At 39.0% G+C, this 18,825-nt stretch overlaps 1 protein-coding gene and 1 long non-coding RNA gene across 2 annotated transcripts; one reads left to right on the top strand and one right to left on the bottom strand.

Moving 5' to 3' along the window:
• Positions 1-1,096: 1,096 nt before the first annotated feature.
• LOC146478375 (uncharacterized) lies at positions 1,097-7,563 on the bottom strand. Its single transcript, XR_014865078.1, has 3 exons — positions 6,943-7,563; positions 2,091-2,161; positions 1,097-1,251 (listed from the first exon to the last, which is right to left on the bottom strand). It is a non-coding gene; the product is annotated as an uncharacterized LOC146478375 (long non-coding RNA).
• An 857-nt stretch (positions 7,564-8,420) lies between these two features.
• LOC146478374 (perlucin-like protein) lies at positions 8,421-10,469 on the top strand. Its single transcript, XM_085111902.1, has 2 exons — positions 8,421-9,004; positions 9,889-10,469. Exons 1-2 carry the CDS (start codon positions 8,779-8,781, stop codon positions 10,317-10,319), a joined length of 657 nt encoding a protein of 218 aa, XP_084968028.1. The 5' UTR covers positions 8,421-8,778; the 3' UTR covers positions 10,320-10,469.
• Positions 10,470-18,825: the final 8,356 nt, after the last annotated feature.

Below are 18,825 nucleotides of genomic sequence, written 5' to 3'. Positions count from 1 at the left end.
GTTTTCTTACTAGCAGTCCGTTCTTTGTAACTCCCGTGTAAGTTGACATCTTGGGTTAAAATCCCAATTTTTCTCGGTATTTCTTTGTCACTTTTGATTAGGCCTTTTACACAGAACACGAGTTTCAATCCCATACAAGTCGTATGCTTTCTGTATTCCAGGTTAGCTCTAATAAAGTACTTTTACCAATAAAGGAAATATTATGGGTTTGTATCCATTTTCAGTGTCACATTTTTCTTCAGTCCTTTCCCTGAAAGTATCGATGAAAAATTTTCACATTATAGCAAAGGATAATAGGTTCGAATCCCATTTAACTCCATTCACGTTTTCATTGCATTCTTTGAAACTATCGATACAGTCCTTTCGCCATACTAGGATAGTTCATGGCGGAATCCCATGTCGGTGAAACTGTTGGTGGAGAATGTGCATGGGTTTGAATCCCATTAAAGCCATAAATCCCATAAAACCTACTTTGCTACTTCATATACTGACCTTGCAAGCTTTACGTTGTAGCAATTCTCTCCAAGATGCTGCTGAGGGGCTTCCAACATAAGGTTGCAATGACCTTTTGGCAAACTTTCTTCACATCTAGAAGAATATTTCTCCAGACGTATGTCAGTATAAACTAAAACGCCAGCCAGCCGCAGATGTACCAACGCGACTGATTTGCTCAGGCAAAATCGGTTTCATTCCTATCCGAGCTCATTGAATTTGGCATATTAACTTTGCTTTATTTGCAGCTGTTGGTAAAGTATATTCATTAGTTCATTCAAGCTCAAGGTTTTCAGAAAGAATTTTTTTTTGCTGTTTTAGCGTACAAAACGAGTTTGAATCTCATTAACTTTACGTCGTAATTATTTTGCTTCAGTCTTGCAGCCGTTGTTAGAGTATTTTGGTTATTATAGCACTTTTATAGGCCATGAACCTGAATCCTTGAATTAAACTTTCTCTCAGTCCCGTCTTCGCACTTTTTGAAAAGAGTACTTCCAACATTGAACCAAAGTTCAGCTGTTGGGATCTCATTTACTGCTTTCAAGTATTTCTTCAGCTCTAACTTTGCAGCTTTTGGTAGAATATACATTCGACCGTTCAAAGCAAAGGTTCATGGGTAAGAATCCCATTAAGCGTCCAATTTCGTTTGTCAGATACTAACCTCGCAAGCTAAGCTTCTGGCAATTCTGTCGGAGATGCCGCAGAAGTGGGTCTGCAATATGACTGCAATGATATCTTGTGGAGTTGTCTTCTTAATACCTAAATACAATGCAAGACGAATGCCAGTTTAATTAATCAAAGATGCAAATCAGCTGGAGTTATACCAAAGGCTTCATAGCATCATGTATATAGAGAGCTTTTTCCTGCGATTGTCTTTCATTAAAACGAGTTTGAATTCTTATAAAAGTTGCATCCGAATACCCCGGCATATACCTTTGCCTAGTGTGTTCACTAGTATTATGTAGATGGTACAACCAACTTTTGTTTCGTTGCAAATATTCATTGTTATAGCAAAGATCATGAGTTTGAATCCCTGGAAAGAACAAGTTAACATTTTTTCACATCCTCGTTTCCGTAAGTAACTTATTCAGTTCTCTCCGTCGGTATTAAGAATTCGGTGGGATCTTAAAGGGAAGCCACACAGGCAAATACGTCAAGTCGTACCAATTTTGTTTTTACAATAACTGTTAAAATTTCCGCGCGTTGCTTGGCTCGAAGCTGTTGTCTATAAGAGTACAGACAATAAAAGTGACGTCAGATGTAACGCGCGCGCTTTCTCAGTAGAAAATAAAGCCAATTCAGCTCGTACTTTATCCCATCCTCGGAGACCTAGGGGTCGCTAGTCGGGAGGAAGGGATTTTCGTGTGTGAAAGGTTACATCGAGAACGGGAGAACCCCTGGGCAATCACCAGTTCCAGAAGTATTTGAAATCCCCGCTTTTGATTGGTAGCCCTTATAGATCTTATAGACCATAAATGACGCCAAAAATGTTCCAAACTTGGCAGTGACACTTGAGTGTTGAACATTTTATGACGTCATTTTATCAGGTCACTGCCGTCGATTTGTTAAATAGATAATCAACTGATCGTTTTACTTACACTCAAGGTCTCTCTTATGTCTTCACTGGATAGCGTGTCTGCCGGTGACGAATTGGCGGTCTCTCCTTGATCTGAGAACGAAACACACCAGTTGACCAAAATAACTCAAATAAAACCAAATGGCTTACCTTCAATGCTTGTAGTCTCCCGCCCGACAGAATCACTTAGAACGTACTCATGCCGTTTCTTCAGAAACGCGCCCAAAATATTCGCGAGACACTCGTGCGTTTCTTTAAGAACGCACCCAAGCATTCTGCGAACCACTCGCGCGTTTCTTCAGGAACGCGCCCAAAATATCCGCAAGACACAAGTGCATTTCTTCAAGAATGCTCCCAAAAATTCCGCGAACCGCTCGCGCGTTTCTTCAGGAACGAGCCCAAAATGTCCGCGAGACACTCGTGCATTTCTTTAAGAACAAGCCCAAACATTCCGCGAACCACTCGCGCGTTTCTTCAGGAACGCGCCCAAAATGCGAGTCACTCGTGCGTTTCTTCAAGAACGCGTCCAAACATTCCGCGAACCACTCGCGCGTTTCTTCAAGAACGCGCCTTAAACAATCCGCGAGACACGCGTGCGTTTCTTCAAGAACCCTTCCAAAAATTCCGCGAACCACTCGCGCGTTTCTTCAGGAACGAGCCCAAAATATCCGCGAGACACTCGCGCGTTTCTTCAAAAACGCGCCCACGACGACGACGACGACACGAAGCTGGCATTACCTTCCCGTGTCACTTAACATGAATTCTCGTGCGCGAACTCCACATACCTGGTGGCCAGAGGTCTTAGCTTCGGGCTGATTGGCTTAGTGCATCAAAAAATGCTGTAATAAAGGTTTTGCAGGCTTCTAGCCATATCAATGAGCGGATTTATCCAAAATTTATGACCCCAGAGAAACGTTTACACGTCCGAATTTTCCACCTACCATTTATAAAAATGAATTTCTGGTCGCTTCTTCAGTGAAATGCAAACGCCAGACTTTCGGAAGGAAAGATTTCGAGCTGAAAAAATTATTTATACAAATTTTGGACAGCACTAGAGAACTAAAAACCAAAAAAGCATTCAACAAACCGAAAATTATCAGTGACAAATGGTTGTTGGAAACTGATTCATTTACAATTATTCAAACTGTTTTTTTTTTCAACAGAAACTTATTGTTTGCGCAATAAAAAACGTAGAAAAAGCGTCCATATGTTCTGCTTTTACTAACAACAAAAATACGATGTTGATCTCTTTGCAGAAGTTTCCCAAATAACAATGTCAACGAATTCCTCCGAAAATTACTACTGACTTACAAAATGCAGCTCAGATTAGTAATAAAAACATATAAAGTAAACACCAATTAACGATGTTTGCCGGTATACTGATTGTCTCCGAAGTCAATCCGTTTGCTTTTCACCCTGTCCTAACAAAAAAAGCGCTCATGATTATTCATCGAAAACGCACGCTCGAAAACGTTTTTATGGTGTAAACATTTGAAAATGGAGCCCTATCGTATCACTTAGGTTGGAAAAACGGGGGATTTGGAAAACACTTACTTCACTAAAATCACAACATCGTTTCAAATTTCGCTTCCCTCCCAAGACAAAGTTTAAATTTCCTAGCCTCTAGCAGGCCTTTTGTGGGAAATTCCCAATTCTCCGGGTATAGAAAACGGTCAAATGCTCGGGTTATGTCCGAGTGGAGGATGTTGATAACAAGTCAAAGGAATAAAGTTTCATTTCCTTTAATATAATAGCTACAATGAGAGACGTGATTAAACATTTCTAAAAAACCTAAAAACCTCTATCTATGTGTATCTGTATCCGATGCAACTCGGAACAGAACAAATGGTTTTCTTTCCTGAAAACTGTATGATCTAGCAAACATAGATTCAAATCACTTGACTTTGTCTTTGGCTGAAGAAATGATGCTGTTTGCCTCAACCCGCTTTTCAAAATATTTTTTCACCCAAAGGAACTTAATACGAATTAAGCATATGGTTGTAAATAGGCCACTTTGTCACTGCGTATAGAGGCCTAGGTACGGCTGTAATCGCTTCACATTTCTGTTATCAAGTGTGCAAAATAAATTTCACTATAGGGAAAATAGTACACTATGGTAATCAATTTCGTAAAGGGATCGTGGGAATCAGATCTACTTGACCGAACATCGCCCAAACTTTTTGTTCTGTCTATATCATGGTGTGGAAATCAGTGGACCATAAAAACGGTACAGAATCCTCAAATTCAAGTAAAAGAGAACTTGAGCAGCGTCGACAGCAACGTTAAAAGCCGAAAGCGTCAGTCACAAAATAAGATCATCTCATTGCGCTATTTTGATTACTCTACTCGTTCAACTTGCACGCAAACTATCCGAAAACACCAGATTGCATTTACATTGCATTTACATCACAATGACTGATAAACAAAATGACAATTGGTAGGAACAGTGTTCCAAGTTACGAAAAACTCAAAAGTTCGCAGTCATCTGTCCACGTTCTTCAGAAAACCTTGATTTTGGTCATTTTATCAGTTCCCGTTTTGCAGAGGATGGCTATTTGACGGAGGTAAGTGCAAAGTGATTTTTTTTCTTTTTTTCAAGTAGTACGGGAAAGGATAATCGCAACTTGCAACACAATATTAACGTTGCAGGAAACTGCTTCCCGTATCAGTTGGTATTTAGACTATTGTTTTGTGCTCAGCCATTTTCTACTACTAGAGCATGCAAAACTGCAAGGAGTTAAGCAGGCAAACAGTACACAGAAAAATTTTAGTGATAACTCCATGTTTGTGCTTTCACAAAGACAAGTATTGCAAAAGCTGTCGGATAGCTCTTCTAGAAAGATCAGCCAGTAAACAGGTTAAATTTACTGTACAGTCGGCTGAGCATATAATCTACATACGCAGTAACTGTGAAGTTGGCTATGAATCAAACGCTAATTATTTTAATTTGCTCTGTTGTGAAGTAACCAATGGTAACGATCTTTTTTCCTTTCAACAGCACTCCGTGCGGTCATTCATAAATTACAAATGCCTTCTACCGGCGGCAATGCAAACTCGTAGGGTTGCAATCTCTGGCTGAAAAATCGGTATAGTGTTTGAGCGATCGGATTCGAACCGTCAACAACCCCTTCCACGCATATCCCGAGAATTTGCCATTTTCCGCGCCAATGTTCTGCATTTGACGCGAAACAGAAAGGTCTTTCAGAGGGTAGGGGACTTGAACGTTACTGTAGACATGGGTGGGGTGGCGAATTTGAACTTGAAGTGTCAGTTTTACACTTTTTTTTTCTTGTCCCGCGGAAACACACGGTTCCCAATTCGTGGATGAGTTCAAGGGGAAAATGACAATTTTTTGAGCGATAGGTTCACCAAAACGGGTCTCCACAAACTTTGCTGTATTTTTCGAGTGCTGTATAGCCTCACACGCAGACGTTCTTTAGGGGTTCGTCACGCGTTCTTGCCCCAGAATCCAACAGAAATTTTATCAGGGCGCCTAACGAGAACTTTACAGCGAAACAATTAAAATGTTGTTCCCTTCATTTCCACATCATTTTACTGCCTTTAAAAGTCAAATAGGGAACGGAAACCGACTATTTCTCCGGATTTGCGAGCTGCCCTAGGTTTGGCGAAAATGCTAGCTGAACTTTTTCGCACATTTAAATAATGAGATTTTTGCCCTTCCAAAAACAAATGGCATTATTGGCTTCGTTAGCGTATAGTAGCGAAAGTTTGAAATGACTTTTCGTTAAAGAAAACGCTAGTTTGCCTTCACAACTCAATCCGAATTTCTGAGGCGAGTAATGTCTTTTCGAACAGACATTCAGTCCACCGAAACGAACTGTTGGGTGCCACTGATTTGATTGAAAATTAATAAACCAGTTTCCAAATAGTGTATACCAACAATTGGAACATTTTTTTTTCTTGCGGAGGAGCATTTAATCGTCAAATTCGACGCTAGGGTACACTCGAAGACAAAAGAAAAGTACGAAATATGCCCATGCTTTTTTATTCCATATTCCCGTCCGGAAAATTGTTCACACTTTGTACGGGACAGTGTTTTTTCAATAAAGCGTATATGAAAACGTTGAAATGGAGGTGTCATCCACCCCACCCCAAAATAGGCAATAATTGCATATACAAGTTAGTAGAATTACAAAATTAATAATTGAAATATCGCAGTAAAAAAACCTTACTGATGAAGTTCGCAAATTTGTTAATTTGGGGGCTAAATCACTGCATTGATATATAAAGTACGTAAAGAAAGTCTACCGTTTGTGATACGTTTGACCCGGAATAGATTGTATTCAATAACTCTATTTTTTTTTTCTTTTCTCCCTCTCCATTCAAGTAAAATAATTTACAGTTGGTCGGGCCAAATCACAAAAATATCCGTTCTTTGTACAATCATTCATTTCTTCGCTTACTCTATGGTATAGGTGTTTTGCATTACCGCCATGTTGGTGGATAAAACAAAAGAAAATTTGCTCACATAATTTGCATAAAAATCGCAGTGAACTCCCAGAGGAGAAAAACCTTATTTCCTGTCCACCAACATGGCCGCCATGACGTCACATGCAAATGATCAATTTGTTCATTGTATACCTGCCTTCTTGTTTGAAAATATTAGCTGAAATTGCACAATCCAGCGAGAATTTCGTAGAAAACTGCGAAGTACCTGACGATATTTATAAAAGCCCAATTTTATCTAAAGCGCGTTTGATTGCTGTTGAAATTAAACCCACGCGGCTCGTTCAGCCAATATTCCTGGTTTAGTTTCAACGGCAAAATGTTACACAGAGCTGTTTGAAGGCACCAGGATTGGAAATATAATAAATTTTGTCGACTGATTTGGGAAAAAATAGGAAAAGGCTTACCTTGATTTAATTCCTTGGCGTAAATAAACAACGTCCCTTATAAGCTTGGCTGATTCGATGTTTCAATACCACGCGAATTCGTCCAGATATATCATGCATGTTTCAGTGAGCTGCGGTTCGACTTGACTTCACTGGCTTCCACAGCTGTCTATTCTGTTTTTAACAGAAACTACACGTTAGTATCTACTTGATAATTTGAAAAGCTAAAGGTGTTCAGCGAGACTAAAGGCGAATTTTCTGAACTACTTCCATTAACTACATGCGGGCAAATGTGTATTGCGCAGTGAAACTGGCAAACCGATCCTTTACCCGTGTTTGAATGTCTTCTTGAGCTGCTCCTATCCATACATTTGTTTCTTGTAGATAAGCTAATAAAGAAGGCAAATTCATGGTCAACTCGCCATTTCTCTTTCGTCTTGTTTGCACAGAACAATTCAAACATGTAACTGCTTTGTGTTACTTGGTCAACAAACTAAATGAATTTTAAACATGGCGCGAACGTGCCAACATGATTAAAATTCTCCTCACTGATTGGTTCATTTCAGTTAAAGGCCTACAATGACCCTTTTGTAAATTTGACATCTCATAAATTTTTTCAATTAGATTCTTTGGGAAGGCTCTAGCATTTAATTTTTTTTTAAAATATTTTCCTCAAATGTTATTTTTGAGGCGGCTTGTTCGTAGGACTCTTTAATAGGGTTTCGCCCTGCTTAACAAATCCTTTTTTGACCCCTTTTTTGACGATTTCATTGGAAGACAACTCGTCAAAAGAGGTCTTTAACTGAAAATCACCATGTAAGTTGACAATTTAGTTCGCAATTCAGTTTTGTGTGGTAACTTAATTTTGACCCTGAAAACGCGCCACAGATTCAGCCCCTTAGTGTAGTTGTCAAAACATTGGCAATGTATATTTTGTGCCGGACTACTTAATGCTGACCTGTTGGTATGATCTACAAAGATCAACAGCTAATTTATACAGTCCAGACTTAAATAACCCCCTTGAATTAAAGATCATACATTTTATGCTTGCTTAAATTCTAGTCAAGTCAAAATCAGGCTTTTTGTTTAGGTGGTAAATTGTTAACAGAATCTTCACAACCTCTTTTTCAGGGGACCCCTCCTTAGGAGGACGCTTCTCTTTTTCCCAACCTCCACTGTAATTTTTGTATTGATTCTAGAAAAAATGTGTGACATTGCGTGACTAACACATCCCACTTAAGGGGCCAAAGGCTGCGAGTTTGTTCGGTCAGGTTTCTTGTATAATTGATTTTTGTTGATTACAAGACCTGAGTTTGAATCTTAGTTGATTTTGTGACAACACTTCTAGTTGTGATCGAGGACTGCGCGTTTCACTTTATACTTAGGATGGCATCTGTTCATCGTGTAGAACATTCTAGAGCATTCGAGAATACACTTAAAATAGCTTTAGGTCGGATTCCAAGTCATAAGATCAGCGCTTTCCGGTGTACGTGTGAGTTGATTGAAAATCGAGGATGTGACAACATGTATGGTTTAATGTGAAGTTGCGAATTCTTCAGTGCCTCTGGGAATACGTGAGGGGGCTTACCTAGAAATTCGCCACATAGGTTCCTTAACCTTCAGCTTCGATCAGTCGCAAAACCCTTGCGATTTCAAACGATCTATAATTATTTTCTGAAGGAGTTGGCTTTGGGCGGGGCTTAGGGTTAAGAATGCTGCCTCGTGATTCGATACACGGTTTACTTAATACGCGTACGCACACATCAGAAGTTGTGCGTCAGTCGTTGACGTCTCAGGACAACTTACTGTAGCAATTCTAAAGTGGTCCAGTCTCGAGTTCAGTGCTTGTCAGGGAAAATGTTCTCTCGTTCCGGATTCGTGCTTCTTCTTCTTTGCGTCGTGGTCGCCATCACCTTTTCAAACGGTCAACAACAAAGGACTCAAAGTTCCAACACAACTCCAGTCGATGCAGCTGGGCGTAGCCTTGTGATAAACAACAACTGCGGCCCAACAGACGTTGATCGCGAAGTGATGGCTCACATCAAAGCTAAAGTTGATTACATCGCGGGACAGCTAAGTCAAGGTAAGCCAAGGCACATAAACTCGATATGCATGTATAAACTGTCAGCATAGCATGGATCTTTGCAAATTCTATTAAAAAATATTTTTGGCTGGGATCCAATGTTGTTTTGTCGGTTGGCAGAATCCCAGACTGTTCGGGAGTACCTAATAAGAACGTTGAAACATAACACTGAAAATGTTATCTACTGTATTCTCTCATCGTTTTATGACCATTAAAATTTAAGAACAAATTAAAGTAAGTTAACAGCGTTGGTCTATTTGGACTCTTTAGCTAGGGACCTCCTGTGATCTTATCAGTTCCCGAAATTTCTTTTAGCTAAATTTTCAAGCTGATGTTGGCCTTCTAAACGAATGCTAGCTGGCCTTTTTCCGCATTTTAAACAACATATTTTGTCGTTCCATAAACAAAAGTTTTGTCACGAAAGGCTGAAGTGACATTTTGCTATTGAACTCGTTAGTTTTTGCTCACAATTTAATCTGAATTTCTGAGGCGGGTTATGCCCTACGAACAGATAGTCCACCAAAACAAACCCTTGGGTGTTGAAAAAAAAAAAAGCAACTTTTCAGAATGAATTTGCTTGCTTGCAGGGAAAACGAATAAAAGTGTTGGGAATTTCGTAATCATTTTGAGCGCTGGAACACTGCTTAACTCTTCGACGTGGCATTCCGTCAAAAACCGGGGGTGGGGAAAACAAATATAATTTCGGCTTTAATTTCTAGAGTTTGCGTCACAAGATTATCATACCTGTGAGATTAGTGTGTTTATATTACAAAAGGGCTTATCATGAGTTCAACAAGCTTTGTATCATGTGCGCACTTTTGTTTTCAAATGCTTGAATATATAACAAAAAATTCGAGATGTTTTTGTCGTTTATATTTCTCCAGGATGTCCCACCGGTTGGGTTTCTCATGGCAAGTCATGTTACCTCGTCATCGATATTCCAACACTGCAGTGGAGCGATGCTAGAAGGAACTGCCAGAAGCTGGGAGGAGACCTCGCGAAGATCACCTCGGCCACTGAAAATCAGTTCATCTACAATCTTCTCTTCAGGCAGACTAAGCGAACCGCATGGGGAGCTTGGCTGGGACTTCACCTTAAAGCAAACACAAAGTTCTACTGGGCTGACAATTCTCCGCTGACGGGTTATACCGCATGGTCTCCCGGAGAGCCCAACAGTCCTTCAACTGAGAGGTGTGGACACATGTTTGGTCCGTCAGACCGCCGGAAAGGAAAGTGGAACGACATACGATGTGCCCTGGTTCCGTCACAAATAACATCAGCTCCAGTGGTTCTTTGCCAGAAACGTTCGAACTAGTTTCTGGTTCTTTCCTTTCTTTATTAGTAGCCGCATGCAAAAGGTTATGTCCTGAGAATTTTATTGTAGTTTATGTGGAATCTTCGTTTTGTTAATGTGATTTGCGTATGAGTGCTGCTTAAGAAATAATAAAACTTGATAATTAAAACAGGTGTTTCGCAGTTATGTTAGCATGTTGATCGAGCGAGAGGGGTGGGTGTACGCAAGAAAGGTTTACATCTCAGCACTTGACAAAGATTCCGCGAAGGAGTCGAAAGCTTGTACGCTTAAATTTACTTTTGGATCCTGAGAGCTAGTTTGTTTTCTAAACTTTAAGTGAAAGGATCAGGAAACGCGTTGCGTGCCCGCTGCCTAATTCATCAGTGTTCGAATGTCAGTACAAAACAGTTGCTGTTCCCTGTAATGGCTGGGAGCCTGCATAAATGATGCTGAAAAAATATTAATTCATAAATTAAAGGGCAGATTTGCTGTTTATCCAAGCTTTCATACCAAGCAAACTAGAAGACTTTATACTGAGAAAATATATTAAATGATCAGTGCCATCTAGTGATGAACATATGACGGGATCTCGACCAGTTAATTCAAAGCTATCGATGGATGAGTTCAGCCAGATTTCAAGACCTCAGATCAGGAAGAATACTCAGCTATCATTTGAAACTAAACCTATTTTTCGTCTTTTTCCAGACTAACCATCATCAGTGATTTCTTTTCATATGCCAGTGATAACCACCTAAAGTAATTTTCGTCTTTCCTTTCCTGAAGCAGCTACGCTTGAAATCCTTTAAAAAACTCACAAAAACAAGTGCATCTATACGCTGTGCGCGTACACTTTACTTACCGATTGTTACATGCAACATCTTATTCAGTCATGGTTGAACACTGTTCAAGTAGAACTGATTACAACAAGGGTATATATTTGCGGTAACTATTTCTAGGAAACTAACTAAGCAAACAAGTTGCTTTCTAGGAAACTGTATGATAAACAACCTTCTTAATAATCACAAATCTTGATAGGATCTACGTCTAACTAATTCAATTCAACTATTAAGCTTAATTTTTCGCTAAGACTGAAAGAGTTGACACAGTCCCTTCAAATCTTTCCATCACGGTCAATAGCTAAACACAAACTGCGCACTAAAGAAATATCGTAACTTGATATATGGTATAATCGGAGTTTTTATAAAGCTATGGGATTGTATAAAACATCCACAACATTTTAGCTACTGAATCACCAATAAAAGAGTCCCCTAAGACTGTTAAACCGTTCTAAAGCAATGTCTCTACTGAACAGACAATTTTTGCATCAAGGCCATCAGTCTACTTCTAAGAAAAGAGAACAGCGTACTAATCCGAACGTGCATCCATGCAAATGAGTCTGAATGCCAAACTCAACGCCCACACTTTCTGTTGCAAATTGGTTGATCTGCAGGTGGCGAATGTGATCAGTGAGCCAAACAAAGCATACAGCTTCCAGTTAACGACCATTCGAGCCATGACAGCAGAGGTAACAGAACACTGAGCTTTCAAACTTTCGTTGTTTCTTCTCTTCAAGTTCAAGTTCCAGTTTATTGGAAAATCTTTAACATAAAATTCAAAGAGAACATTAACCCGCAAGTAGCTAGAGCTAATCTAGGCGGGTAGTGAGAAGACTAATTTACAAGAATTAATCTTCCTGTTTGAACAGTTGTTGCTAAGTTCGTGCAGCGGTAACTATTTCTAGGAAACTAAACAATGCAAACAAGTTGCTTTCTAGGGAAACCGTATGATAATAAACCTTCTTAATAATCACAAATCTTCATAGGATCTACGTCTAACTAATTCAATTCTACTATTAAACTTATTTTTTCGCTAAGACTGAAACAGTTAGCACAATCCCTTTAAATCTTTCCTTCACGGTTAGTAGCTAAACACAAACTGCGCACTAAAGAAACATCGTAACTTGATACGTGGTATAATCGGAGTTTTTATAAAACTTTGCGATTGTATAAATGCATTCACATCCACTACATTCTAGCTACTGAATCACCAATAAATTAGTCCCCTAAGACTTTTAAACCGTTCTAAAGCAATGTCTCTACTGATCAGATAATTTTTGCATCAAGGTCATCAGTCTACTGCTAAGAAAAGGGTATAGTGTACTGATCCGAATGTGCATCCATGCAAATGAGTCTGAATGCCAAACAACGCCCATACTTTCTGTTGCATAGTACTATTTAGTTGATGTGCAGCTGCAGGATCAGTAGGCCAAACAAAGCATACAGCTTCCAGTTAAAGATCATTCGAGGCATGACAGCAGAGGTACCAGAACACTGAGCTTTCAAACTTTCGTTGTTTCTTCTCTTCCTATTGGAACAGTTGTTTCTAAGTTCGCCCAGCAACGCTTTAGCGAAATCCTGGCAGTTGTTTGCAACGCGTTTGTACTCGGGATTCGCTTCGATCCATTTGTCCGTGAATCGAATTATCTGGTTCCTTGTGCAACTGCTGCTTCCCTGTAAGTCTTCAGATTCAACTTTCTCTCTTCCAGGACCATACTTGTAGTTTGGATCGTTGACGTCAAGTTCTTGGAAGCCATATGGGCCGAACTCGTACACAAAGCCACGGTACTCCACAAACCAATGCTTAAAGTCTTCTACGGATCGCTTCTTCCTACTAGAGCTACTGTTTTTAAGTTTTGCCTTCTTCCTATAGAAGTCGTAGCTACTGCCACGTCCATAACATTTCGCCTCATTACCATTAGAATCCAAGCAGACCCTTGCCGAGGTGCATCGCAATGTTCGGTCGTAACATTCACCATTCTCCGGGCAATAAAACTTCTCGTTACCGCAGTACTGGTTTTCCAGACTGCTACTGGCCGTAGAAAACTGAAAACTGAACAGAGCTAAACAGCCTAACACTAAACTCAGAGCTTTCAGGGATAACTCCATGTTTGGGCGTTCACGGAGACAGCTAAGCGGAAAATGTGGATTATAGTAGAAGGATGTTATCTTCTGTTATTTGCTAGCGCATATCATGCATATGTATAGAAGTACACCATCCAATTACAAAGCGAATTCTAAGCCCCCCTTTATGACGTCTAAAAGTTACTGTCAGAGAAATTTATTTAAGCTAATACAGTTGGATAAGTTGGAATAATTCTAAAGGTGACAATTTATATCACCGAAATTTTTGGGGAACGGAAACTGATTTTGACATTGACATTTATTTGCCTTTTTTCCCAATATATTAACAATTAATCCATAGTTTAATGTGTGGCGAGGTGACCTCTAGAAATAACCAGGCTTATAGTTGAGGCAGCCTCGTTGGTAACGATATGCTTACATAGATAGTGCTACAAGTGTGCGGCTTTGCCAATTCAGTAATTATTTTACTATAAACTCTAACAGTTTTTTCTTAAAGTTGGGAAAACTTGACAGAGCCTGAAGTGATTGTAACAGGAAGGGAATTCCAGGTCTTTGGGCCTTAGTAAGAATTGTGAATTTTTTCAGATTAGTTCGGCAATGATGCACACGATATTCCTCGAATTTAGGAGCTATGCATTCCGCACTTATAAAACTCACAAAAACAAGTGCATCTGTAAGCTGTGCTCGCACACTTTACTCACCAATTGTTACATGTAATATCTAGTACAGTCATGGTTGAATACTGTTCAAGTATGACTGATTACAACAAGGTTATAAATCTGCGGTAACTATCTCTAAGAAACTAACAAAGCAAACAACTTTCTTTCTAGGAAACTGTATGATAAACAACCTTCTTAATAATCACAAATCTTGATAGGATCTACGTCTAACAAATTCAATTCTACTATTAAACTTAATTCTTCGCTAAGACTGAAAGAGTTGGCACAGTCCCTTTAAATCTTTCCTTCACGGTCAATAGCTAAATACGAACTGCGCACTAAAGAAACATCGTAACTTGATACGTGGTATGATCAGAGTTTTTATAAAGCTTTACGATTGTAATAAATACATTCACATCCACAACATTCTAGCTACTGAATCACCAATAAAAGAGTCCCTTAAGGCTTTTAAACCGTTCTAAAGCAATGTCTCTACCGAACAGATAGTTTTTGCATCAAGGTCATCAGTCTACTTCTAAGAGAAGAGTTCAGTGTACTGACCCGAATGTGCATCCATGCAAATGAGTCTGAATGCCAAACAACGTCCACAGTTTCTGTTGCAAATTAGTTCATGTGCAGGATGCTGAATGTGATCAGTGGACCAAACAAAGCATACAGCTTCCAATTAAAGATCATTCGAGGCATGGCTGCAGAGGTAATAGAACACTGTGCTTTCAAACTTTCGTTGTTTTTGGCACAGTTGTTTCCAAGTTCTTTACGCAACGTTTTGGCGATAGTCCTGGCAGTTGTTTGTAAAGAGCTTGTAGTTGGGATTCGCTTCGAGCCATTTCTCGTTGAATCGAATTATCTGGTCCCTTGAGCAACTGCTGGTTCCCTGTAAGTCTTTAGAAACAACTTCCACTCTTCCAGAACCATACTTGTAGTTTGGATCGTTTACGTCAAGTTCTTGCAAGCCATATAAGCCGAACTCGTCAGTACACAAAGCCACGATACTCCACAAACCAATGCTTATCATAGTCTTCGATGGATCGCTTCTTGCTACTGGAGCTTATGCTTGAAAGAAGAGACTTTTTCTTGAAGTAGTTGTACATACCAGCGCTGCCACTTTCATAACATTTCGCCTCGTTATTATTGGAATCCAAACAGACCCTTGCCGTGGTGCATCGCTGTGCTCAGTTGTAACATCGACCATTCCCCGGGCAATAAAACTTCTCGTTACCGCAGTACTGGTTTTCTGGACTGCTACTGGCAGAGAACTGAAAACTGAACAGAGCTAAACAGCCTAACACTAAACTCAGAGCGTTCATAGCTTTCTCCATGTTTGGGCGTTCACAGAGACAGTTAAGCGGAAAATGTGGATTATTCTAGAAGGATGTTATTTAATGTTACTTGCTAGCGCATAGCATGCATACGTAATGAAGTCTGAGTACACTATCCAAGTGCTAAGCGAAGTCTAAACCGTCCCTTTTGACGAAATATTACTCTTAGAGAAATTTATGTACGCTAACACAGTTGGATAAGTGAAACTAATTCTTGAGCTGACAATTTATACCACCAAAATTTTGGGGGAATGGAATCTTATTCCACGAATTTAGTAGCTGTCGGCTTTCCAAAAATTCTTGTGTTGCTGGTCTTTATTTGCACTGTTAATGACGTATTTACCCTTCCGAAAGACAAAGGGGTTACTTTTTAGTGTTGCGAAAGTTTGATGTGACCTTTCGCTAGAGAAAACGCTTGTTTTTCTTCACAGCTTAATCCAAATTTCTGAGGCAGGTAATGCCTTCCAAATAGAATGATATTCGCTTGCTTATACTTTTAAAAGCCTTGACTATGTTCGAATGTTTCCTAAAGACAAAACGTTATAATAGAATTCCATGAGTCCAGTATTTATACTTAAAAGCAAACTTGATTAGTCAAGACAAAACGCTAGAGAAGTTTTCTAGGAAAGCATAAAAAACAAACAAACAAAAAACATTATAATCTTTCCAGGAAGTTTAGAGCAGATGCCTTTTTAACTCATGAATGCGCATATGCGCAATAAACGAGTTATCGTAATGTTGAGGGAATGCCACTCGCTCGATGTGTCGTAAACTTTTGGTACACCATATGGATTGCTCTCACGGCTCTCTCTCTCCTCCTTAAGTTAACATACATGTTTTTGGAGTTCGAAATTAAATAAAACAGTCCAAAGATCACTCGACCACGGAGAAAAAGGATTTTGAGGATTTTGGAATGTTGAACTATGCAATGAACGAGTTATTGTATCACACAACGTTCAGACTGAGCCATTAATCAGTAAACTCCGTGTAAATCCGGTGTGTTTCTGGACAGACTGAATTCGTTAGTGCCGTTTGTGTTATAAATTACACTAATGACTTAAAGGAACACTGTCACGGAGATTTTGCTCCATTTTGACCAAAACTACTCAAATATTTAACGTAAAATTTTCTCTAACATGAAATTCTTTGTAAAGCAATATCAACTGATTTCTTCAATGAAGAACAAATTATAAACCTGTTTTCAGCAATTTCTCCAAAATACACAGGAAGAACTTGAAAGTTTTTCAAGTTTTAATCCATTTCCAAGAGATCTGGAAAGAAGCAGACTTGCAACAATTTTTATAAGAATAACGACACATTTGAGTTTACAAGACATGTTTCAGTCGTGCAACGATCACCTTCAGTTGAAAGTAGAATTAACTTGAAGTTACATCTGAATTAATAATGTAATGCTGAACAAAGATAAATAACAAACGTGCAATAAATTAGGAATCTAACAAAATAGCCAAAGGTGACAAAAGAGTGTACAATAGAACATGTTGATTAGAACGAGAGAGTTCAATTAACGTGGTATAGTTGCTTGTTTAAGGAAGGTTGCTCCCAGGAGATGTGTAACGCTTCTTTTATCTTGACCTGGAATTTTGTGGTCGCATGGTCTATAACTTTAAAACATTCAGAAGCCGACAAAACTAGTTCCCAGTCCCCGGGACACTATTTTTGTCATTTTGGGCTATTTTGTACGACTAAAAAAGCACCTTATTGTTTTTCCTAGCGCATTTCTTCTATAATTTCGTAATTAAGACATGGTAAACTTCAAAAAAACGGAAAGAAATTTTTTACTTCATAGGCACTTTAACGCGATTTGCGTGTGGGTGCTGCTTAAGAAACAATAAAACTTGATAACTAAAACACGTGTTTCGAAGTTATATTAGCATGTTGATCGAATGGGATGGGGGGTACCCATGCAAGAAATCTATGTTATTTAACTAGCTTGTTCAGTCTATATTAGGAAAATATTGGTGGAGTATTTTTTTTCTGCAAGTTTTGGTGGGGGATATAAACTTGCAAAAAAAAGGATGAGAGCAATATTTTTCCAATGCGGACCGAACAAGCTAGTTTAATAAGGTTTTTATTATATGTATAGACTTTCCCATTTGTTTTTTCCCTGCATTATAGACACTATAATACTTACACTACTTGAATTGTTGTTGCTGTTGTTGTTTTTACATTTCATTTCTTATAGTGTAATACAAACCTTTGCATACAACATAGTTATACAAAACAAGAACAAACAAAAGGCATGTAAAAGAAGACAAAGGAAGCACACATTCGCGAGATTAAATTAAGTTAAGAAGTCACAACGCGTATCAGGTATGCACAGAGAGGTCCACTTGTTCCTATATTTAGTATAGCTGCCGTTTTTAATTGCAATTTCTCTTTAACACTGAATTTTAGTTTCGAGGAGAAAGGTGAAAGTCTCTATTTTCGGGATCTTGGACTTGTATCTTGTTTGGTAGATATAATATCGGGCAATTAGCAGGTAATGATTGAAAGCGTGAAGCAGGTGGATTCTGGTTTGTAACCGTACAAAAGTTCAGTAGCACTGGGATTTATGGCATCAGAACGCTTGAAGTTCCACCAATTTAAGACATCCTTCTAGAAAAGTTTGACAGCAGGGCACTCGTAAAACTTATGGATGGTAGTTTCAGAAATAGCGCCAGGGTTTAACTTCTGTTCTTTTAAAAATGCTTCGGTTAGTGGAGGACAAAAAGACCTTTGGGCGAGCAACAGGCGAGCAATTTGGCCTAGACGGCCGCTTGGTGCTTCCTAGTCCGCATAAAACTTATTTATGTTCCAGCAGTGCGAACAAAGTGCAAGAAAAAAAAAAACTTCGACCTAACGGTTTAAACAGTCTCTAATCTGCTAATTCATAAGCTTAATTTGAAACATTTTTGCTTTGTTTTTTGTCAAAATTGAAAAACTTTTCTCCTTTCAAACGTACGTTTTTTACCCAAGTGGTCCATCTTAGCGGTCCCTATAGGAAAATTCGGAACACTCAGGGAGCCACTGAGTTCAGCTATATAATAAAAGTTTATACGGGGAAGCTCCTCCTCAAGGTCCGAACCATTATACCCTTTTACATACCATTTTTGACTGGAAAGGTAACCCTTTCATACACCTTCTATAGAAAATGTCCAGAGCCTCTTTCACATACTTACAGTAGGAACACTGCATCTCTTTTCGAATTTTGAGAGCGACTAAATATTGACCTAAATAATAGTTTTCCTTACCCTTTCCTATAGCTATACTTTAATTCAGCTGTTGAAATCCTTACCCTATTGTATACCTCCAGCGTAAACCGAAGGTACCCCTTTCGGATGGAGCCTTGCGTTGTTGTTGTTACCGCTCGCACTGACTTCTGTTAACGTTGCCTTTTGGGCGTTTTTAGCCTTTTTGGCTTGTTTATATTTTTTTTCTTTTTCTGTTGCTGTTTTTTCTATGAAATATAAGGTTGTGTTGCAGCGAGGTTAACCTAATGTTAGCTGGTTAAGTCTGAAAATACCGGCCATAGATGTTTGTATCAGAAACAGGCAAGTTTTGCTTCTCAGGTCGTTAATGTAACTTCAGAGCACAAATATATTGTTAA

The sequence above is a fragment of the Pavona decussata genome, unplaced genomic scaffold, assembly GCF_977016875.1.
Source record: "Pavona decussata unplaced genomic scaffold, jaPavDecu1.1 SCAFFOLD_64, whole genome shotgun sequence".
Taxonomy (NCBI): Eukaryota; Metazoa; Cnidaria; class Anthozoa; order Scleractinia; family Agariciidae; genus Pavona; species Pavona decussata.
The sequence above is the reverse complement of the archived record's forward strand: the minus strand, read 5'-3'. Positions and strand labels throughout refer to the sequence as shown.